The sequence below is a fragment of the Pteropus medius genome, unplaced genomic scaffold (assembly GCF_902729225.1).
Source record: "Pteropus medius unplaced genomic scaffold, Ma_sr-lr_union100, whole genome shotgun sequence".
NCBI lineage: Eukaryota > Metazoa > Chordata > Mammalia > Chiroptera > Pteropodidae > Pteropus > Pteropus medius.
The window spans coordinates 49,494,615-49,502,718 of NW_024340849.1; the positions used below are offsets into that span (position 1 = coordinate 49,494,615).

Here is an 8,104-nt window from a genome sequence, read left to right on the forward strand (position 1 = left end):
AGAGCACCTGCCTGCAGGACTCCTTGTTTCTGTGTCTCCTTCCACGGGCAGCTGCAATGTGATTTCCTTTCCCTCCACTTCTCACTCCCTCTATTTGTGCAAAATATCAGACTGCTAGGACCAATCTTACACCTATGAGGCTATGACCTCTGCCAGGTGTGCACATCACATTAAACCTGCTCACAGGCACCCATATTCACACATGACTTTTGGATTTTATTCAGAACTTATTACCTAAGGGAACAGCTCTTGCCTTCAGTTTTATATTTACTTTGCAGCATGGCCTTCCTCTACCAGCTTAGCCTTGGAAGAAGGCCTGTGTTTCTTCCCAAATTCTGAATGGCCCCTCACCTGCAACCCTATGGCAGCTGACAAGAGGGAAGGCAGAGGTAAAAAAAAAAAAAAAAGCAGTCATAGCCCTTCAATCAGGAATGCTATGCTATCTGAACAGGTACATGTGCAGGAAAGAAAATGGGAACTTCCCTCAGCCTCTGTCCTTCTGTGCCTCCTGTGCCTGTGTGTGTGACTGTCCCATGCATCACCCCACAGCCCAGGAGAAAGTCATCAGAGAACATTCTGAGCACTGCTGGCTTTTTTTTTTCAGCTTCCTGGAAAGAATCGACAGTGTCAGCTTGGTGGACTACACCCCGACAGACCAGGTATGTGAAGTTAGAGCTGTGGCCACCCATGGGGAACTTGTGAGGTTAGAGAAATTGCCACTATTATTCAATGATTACTTTAAAATGGATTAAGGAAAAAATTCTTAAAAAACTACTTCTTTCAAATTGTACTATCCCCACATGCACACGTGGTGTGTTACCATGCCCTGTTAGTTGGCCCATGGACTTAGCTCTCTAAAACTTGCTTGATTTCTAAATTCCCGATATTGAAATAATTTTATCTGTGGAATAGGACTAAGAAATTTCCATTCCTCTTGGAGCTGTCAACAGAAAACTAAATCTTTACTTCCCCAGCTTCATAAACCCTGCTCATTCTGCTTTTGGCCCTGGTCTGGGTAATACACAACAGCACACTTTCCAGGTGTGACCCTCTGTGTCGCCTTTGGATTAAGCTGGAGAAAAGTGTCCCATTGCACATTTGTGAGTAGCAAGAGAGGGACATTCTGTGCCCCCCAAAACCTTTGACACTTGGGCATCTGCAGAGACTTAGAGAACCTTGAATTGCTCAGTTTAGGAACCCCCAGATGCCTCTAGATCTAGTGAATTCCAAGAAAGTTAGTGGGGCTCTATTCAAACCAGTGGGGCTCTATTCAAACCGCCTCTCCATCATTCCCCAGTGTCTGTGTCCCCTGGAGGGCCCTGGCTGTGGGCCCCTCCTGGAGGCTTTTTCTTCTCTGACTCTCCTGGAGGACTGAACTCTCTCTCCCTGGAAGTCCATCTCTCTCTGAGGCTTACTCCAAGAGCTCAAAATCATCTGACAGAGCAGTGGAGACTTCCTAGTCTTAAGTCAATCCCTCGAGGCTGTCCTAAACACTTCTCCTCAGGCTAACAGGAGGGGACAGCCTCCCAGCTTCCGGAATGACTGCAGTGTCTGTTTCATTAACATCATAATGGATCTCTGATCAGAAAAAAATACCATCAGCTTTGTAAAACTATGGCTTTCTCTTCCCTTCCAGACCTCATCATCTTTTATCTTAGAGAGAATAAAAGTATGCAGAGACGAGAGGAAATCTAAAATCAGCTAGCATCCAGTCCAAAAAAATCCAAGATCCGTGAATGTTGAGTTACACTTCTTTTGGTTTCTCACCCAAATGGCTCTGAACCCACCGCAGAAGGCTCTCCAGTCTAGCAGGAGATCACTGGCAGTGTCTCTCCCCAGAACACTAAGCATGTGATTTGGTTGTCAACAGCATGATAGTCAGTGGGCTACATTCATCAGTAATTTTTAAAAAGTTCTAAAGAAAATAAAAGCACAGCTATTAAAGTCTCTAAGACCAAACCAGTACATTAACTGTAACTTTCTCAGAGGGTGTGAGATAGAAGATGAGACAGAATGCATTTGCCTAAGTTTTTAATTACCATATTATTCTAATTAACACTCCAGGCCCTTGAGATGCTTTTGTAATGGAAGAAATTGCTATTTGAAAAACTCAGTTATTATGGTTGCATCCAGGGCTTTCCTTATGAAAGGGGACAGTGATATCACTTTGTTTTTCTCTTCTTGCCCTCAGGACCTTCTCAGATGCAGAGTTCTGACATCAGGGATTTTCGAGACCCGATTCCAAGTGGACAAAGTAAACTTTCAGTAAGTGTGTTGTTGAGAGCAGGCCTGCCATGGGGGTGTGGGCAGGAAGCTCTCCCTGCTGCCCACTGGGGCTCTACTGGGTGTGGGACCTGGAGACCTAGCTACCACCCACAGCCCTGGGGCTTCAGGGAGTGTAATCCCAAAAGTACATCATCATCCTTTTGAATAAGTAAATGTAGACTGTGTGGTCCTGAAGTACAGGCAGTAAGTTTAGGGAAGGGCGGAATCCAAGACCTGAGATGCCTGGAAGGGTAAAAGAGATCTGAGGCATTGGGGTAGGTAGAAACTGCAGCCAGAAACTCAGGCAGAGGGATGCACTGAGCAGGCTGCCCAGAGAAGTGAGCCCCGAGCCACCTGATGACCTTGGGGCGAGGGCTGTGACCAGAGAAATGACCAAGTCTGCATGCCCAGGCCGGGTGAGCTGGTGCAGAACCTGGGCTGGGCCCCAGCAGTGTGCTGAGATCCCACGGGAAGCAGTGCTACAGGCCAGACAGCAACAGAGAAAAGCACAGAAGCCTCTGTTGTGTCCTTGCACCTCAAATAATTGTTGTTCTGTTGTCCTTCCACAGCATGTTTGATGTTGGTGGCCAGAGGGACGAGAGAAGAAAATGGATCCAGTGCTTTAATGGTGATTTCTGTGTTCTCTCAAGAATATGGGATGAATTCTCGCACTCATTTCTACTACTATGTTTAAGTAGCTTTGAATGATATCATCTATAAAATGCCATAAGTATGAATCTCATAAATAAGGAATTTAAGCATCCCGAATTTCCATTTATCATTCGCTAATATGAGTAGACTCCTGGTCAGGTACATTATTGAACAACCAATTATATGCACAGTGCTGATTCAAGTCATTCTTATAATCACAGAATGATAATTTCCCTGGAAATGGATAGACATTGGATGTGTACTTTATCATAACCCCACAATGACCATTGGTCTAACTAACTTTTTCTCTCTTCTCCCACTAAGACGTCACCGCTATCATTTATGTCGCAGCTTGCAGTAGCTACAACATGGTGATTCGGGAAGATAACAACACCAACAGGCTGAGAGAGTCCCTGGACCTTTTCGAAAGCATTTGGAACAACAGGTTATAAAAATAATAAATTTGGTGTCATCACTGGATTGCCAATTTTATTTTATTAAAAATACCACTCAGCTCACTTTTATTTTTATTCTCCAGATACATTTTTTCCTTACCAATAAATCCAAAACCATAAGAAGTATCTCTTTTAGTCCATCTCATGTATCAACAGACTTAACATGGGGACTATTCCTTGATAGAACTCTGGTAGTGCTTTGTCAGGAAAATTTAAATCTTGGAATGCCTAAGGGTATACCTAGGGTTCAAATTTGATTTTGTTTTGTTTTCAAAATTTAGAAAGTACCAATTTTAAACATTCACATTTAACTAGATCGTCCCTAAGATCAGTTAGATTTAAGCACAGCATAATTACGTTTGAAACTGCTAGTACTACACAGGGGCAGAACTGCAAACACACACACACACACACACACACACACACACACACACACACACACAATACATACACATATAGTTAAAAGTCAAAGTTTCCTCTAAAGAATAGCACCAAGGAGGATGAAAACATAAGCTGACATTGCAAAAGGTTTGGGTTATCAGAAAAGTATTTCTCTACAAAGTGTCCAACAACTGCTCTCAGTTCTATAGTATTAAGACAGTTAATGGGAAAGAAAGGGTAAGGAAATACTGGCTTTACAGAGGAATACGTTGGAGTCATTAAAAACATATATATACACACATGTACAACCGCATGGGAAAATGACTACAATATTGTTAAATGAAAAAGCAGATTTAAAAACACCATGAACTTATTTTTATAGATATGATAAATGTGTGAGGGTAGGAAAAAAAGGAAGTAAAAACATAAAAATTCTAATAGTAGTTGTCTCTGGGTGTAATTACATTTGATTGTTTTTCTATGTATTAATTTTTCTAATTTTTCTAATAAAAATTCATTTTTATAAGGACTATGTATTTTATAAGTAGAAGAAACCATAATGCTATTTCCATTTGTGGGGAGAATAGATCGTGTTTGTAATTCGTAGTAAGATTCCTGTGCACTAATCATCAGCTTGATTCTTTTGACATAGTGGAATTTCCAAAGGCTTTGCTAATGTGCACATTAAACTTGTGTTAAACCAGTTCTCAGAATTTATTTGATGAAACAGAGAACTTCCCATCCTGCACCTTCACTATACCTGAGGCCTTCCCCTTAGCTTGTCATGTCCAGTGCAGTGATCTGGATTTAGATCTGATTCATATCCTGTTCCACAGCTGGAGAACCTCGGACCTGTTCAGACTAGGCAGGAGAACCAGGCCAGCCACAAACTATGTTCTGTGTGATTAGCTCTTGTTGTTAACACATTAACATCTAGTTTTCTGACCCTTTATTAGTAAATTACACCACCAAAATCCAAGTGTATTTATTACCTAAGCAAACCTTAGCTTTGCTACCAGTAAATCTATATCCTCAGTGAAGATGAGTTACAAAGTGCTAAACTGCTAAATCAACTACCTATGTTTATCATTATAAGAATGCCTAGCTGGCAGTTGGAGGGGGAGGGGGGGACTGAGATATTGGTATATCAAATAATGCTAAATATTGTCAAGAAGATGGCAATGTCCTTTTCACTGAATTCCTCCTATGTTAGATATTCTTTCCCATATACTGGATGTGAAATTTGTATCTTTATTTCTCCTTTTCAGGTGGTTACGAACTATTTCGATCATCTTGTTCTTAAACAAACAAGATATGCTGGCAGAAAAAGTCTTGGCGGGAAAATCAAAAATCGAGGATTATTTTCCAGAATATGCAAATTATACAGTTCCCGAAGATGGTAAGATTTCAAAACAAGTTTGTCCCAATTAAGGAAAAGACTTAATTATTCTTTCAATAGTCCTGTAACTATTATTCAAACAGTTCTGATAAATCTAGGGAATTCAAGTACTTTAAATCAATCCTCTCGACTACTGCCCCATCCTAAAGTACTAGAATATTAAAATGTCCTATGTAGGATTCCATTTGATTACAGTTTGGCTTTCCATTCAAACTGTGCATTTAGAGAAAGGGCAGTTTGAGGTGCACATACGTCATTAGTTGGGGTAAATTCTGCCTCTGGGTGCCTCAGCTGGGTCTGTTGTGAACTGGGCCCATGTCGGCCCTTTACATTGACCTTTACACTGAACCCTCCCAGTAACTCTATGAGGGAGCTTTTGTTATTCTCACATTTTCCCACGGAAAGTGAGGCTGAGAGAGGCGAAGTCACTTTTTCAAGGTCACTCAGGTGGAGCCTGCAAGGACAAGGCAGCCTTTGAACCCTTTTGTCCAGAGCCTATACTTTCAGCCACCGTGTTTACCTCTCTGTCTCCAGCAATGTCTTTGGCTACAATGGCGATTGCCTTTAGGATGGCCAACCATCTGTGGGGATTCCTGGGACATGGGACTCTCTGTGCTAAAGCCTGGAAGGTCCCATTTGGGCAAACCCAGAAGAGGAAATAATCCCAATTCCAGCTGCTGCTCTTCAGTTTTGAGTAGACACTGGGCCACCAGAGGCTTATAGAATGGATTTCTTTACAGCAAAATAACACCACTTCTTAAATTTGAATCCCAAACTCTATAAAGCAGAATGAAAGAGACTTTCCTAGAAACTTTAGTTAAGAAGAGAATTCAGTCTATGGCCATGCCACCCTAAACAAGCCCAATCTTGTCTGATCTCGGAAGCTAAGCAGGGTTGGGCCTGGTTAGTACTTGGATGGGAGACCACCTAGGAAGACCAGGTGCTGTAGGCATAAAAAATAAAAATTAAAAAAAAATAATAAGGGATTGTTAGCTGACAAGTTCCTTGCAATCTGTGAGGTAAACCAAGGGCTGCCTCGCCTTAAAAAAAAAAAAAAAAAAAAAAAAAAAAAAGAAGAAGAGAATTTGTAGTCCTTTGTGCACTAACCTCAGCCAGTCTGAGGTATGCTTTCCGAGGCTAAGGTAGCTAGGCTGTCCGAGGGAAATCTTCAGAGTACCACTTGTGTCTCTGCTGCTGGATTACTGGTCTCCCAGCAACCAAGTCTTCTTTAACTTTCCCAGTCACCAGTGCCCCCATCCCCTTACCCCATCCCATCAATACTCAAGCTCTGCAGAGCTTACCTCCAAAATGTCCACTACAGCATGCAAAAAAAAAAAAAAAAAGTTTTATCAGAGCTCTGTTAAAATTAAAAGATTTGGGAGGAGAAAAGAAAAATGAAAGTGACATTTTAGCTTTTGGCTTTGCCATACTGAGTTTAATGCTGTGAGTATACTAGAGTCTAACTCTGTAATTTGTTTTATGCTTTCCATAGAGTTATATCTCTGTTTCACATTACTTAAAACTCTATTTGTAATTTCTACAGCAACACCAGATGCGGGAGAAGATCCCAAAGTTACAAGAGCGAAGTTCTTTATCAGGGATCTGTTTTTGGTAAGCAATTTTTTTAACCTTTGTTTTCCTACCACCTTAGAGTTATATTGTTCTTTGCAACTTTCAAGTTACTTATCCTATCATGATCTTATTCACTCTCCCCTCAAATTATGAGAGACAAGAGAAGGTATTGTTACTTCATCCCATAGCTTGAGCACTCTGAGGTTCAGAGAGGTTAGTCATCTCACCTCAGGTCACATAGCTTCCAAGCAAGAACAGCACTGAGACAAGCCAGACCCTGTCATTTGTTCTATTTTCCAAAAAGGAAAGAGTCCTTCAGCAGAGTGTGGAACACCAGCACTCATACTAGGTCCTCTTTTCAACTGGGGCCAAGTGGTCAGCCCCCAGAGTCCCCCCCCCAGTCTCATCAACAAGCCCTGTCTCTCAAATTGGAAATGACCCACAAGCCTAAGCCCAAACCTGGGCTAGAATTTTCTCCAGAATCAGCATTACCAAACCTTTTAAAACAGAAGGTAGTAAGTGTGAGGTCAGCCCCGTGTCTTGATGCTCTTAAAAGCCTGCGTGTTTTCTGGGTTATCGTCCTCGTATTTTACTAGCTCCTCTCAGATTTCTTGAACATTATCTTGTAAAAGAGGGCCTCAGAAAGTTGGGCAGCAGCTGGGTAAGCTAGCCAAGCAGAGTCTGGAATTGTCCAGTTTTCCTCGGTGAGTTTCTTTCTATCATTTTTAATAAAAACCGGTTTGTTTCAAGATTTAAACTGAAGTTTGCAAACTGCAACCACCTTTGTAATGACTCCATTCCTTAAATTGCCGTTGCTCCAGTCAGAGACAAACCGGTCAGATTACTACAGAAGGAAGCCCATTTTCATTCATTCACTACGCACTTACTCTGTGTGCCACATATCTCATCTGGTTCTTTTGGACTAAAAAGATATATAACCTACATATTTCAGCATCAATAAGTTTAAAAAACATTTTTAATTGTTCAAGAGAAGCCCGACTATTGCTAAAAACAAGGCTCTCCTCCTAAGAGGAGTTTTATAACGTGATGAGCATTTTCACAATTTCCTTGCAAGAGTCCCCGCATTTCTCCAATGGCTGTTTCCCAAGATGCTTTGCAGAAAAAAAAGGGGGTGGGAATGGGGGTACGAGGAAGACATCCAGGGATTTTTGTGGGTACCTGTGAAGAAAGTTCCATATGATCCCTGCATTAGTCCTACAGACTGAGTGGCTTAACAGAAGACATTTATTTCTCACAGTTCTGGAGTTTGGAAGTCTGAGATCAAGGTGTTTGTTGCCAGGGTCAGTTCCTCTTGGGGCCTCTTTCCTTGGCTTGTAGATGTCCATCTTCTCTCTGTGTCCTCACATGGTCTTCCCTCTAC

The 8,104-nt window shown here is 41.7% G+C and overlaps 1 protein-coding gene and 1 pseudogene across 3 annotated transcripts in view; both read left to right on the forward strand.

Annotated features, from left to right (window-relative positions):
- The window catches only part of GNAL (G protein subunit alpha L), a 154,699-nt gene that overhangs the window by 141,737 nt on the left and 4,858 nt on the right, over positions 1 to 8,104 (forward strand). For all 3 annotated transcript variants that reach the window (XM_039846024.1, XM_039846035.1, XM_039846045.1), the window contains 6 exons: positions 605 to 659; positions 2,192 to 2,265; positions 2,835 to 2,893; positions 3,241 to 3,361; positions 5,021 to 5,151; positions 6,695 to 6,762. In XM_039846024.1, coding sequence (XP_039701958.1) covers positions 605 to 659; positions 2,192 to 2,265; positions 2,835 to 2,893; positions 3,241 to 3,361; positions 5,021 to 5,151; positions 6,695 to 6,762 — 508 coding nt within the window. The remainder of the gene's footprint in view (positions 1 to 604; positions 660 to 2,191; positions 2,266 to 2,834; positions 2,894 to 3,240; positions 3,362 to 5,020; positions 5,152 to 6,694; positions 6,763 to 8,104) is intronic.
- On the forward strand, positions 5,985 to 6,103 carry LOC120589576 (uncharacterized; annotated as a pseudogene).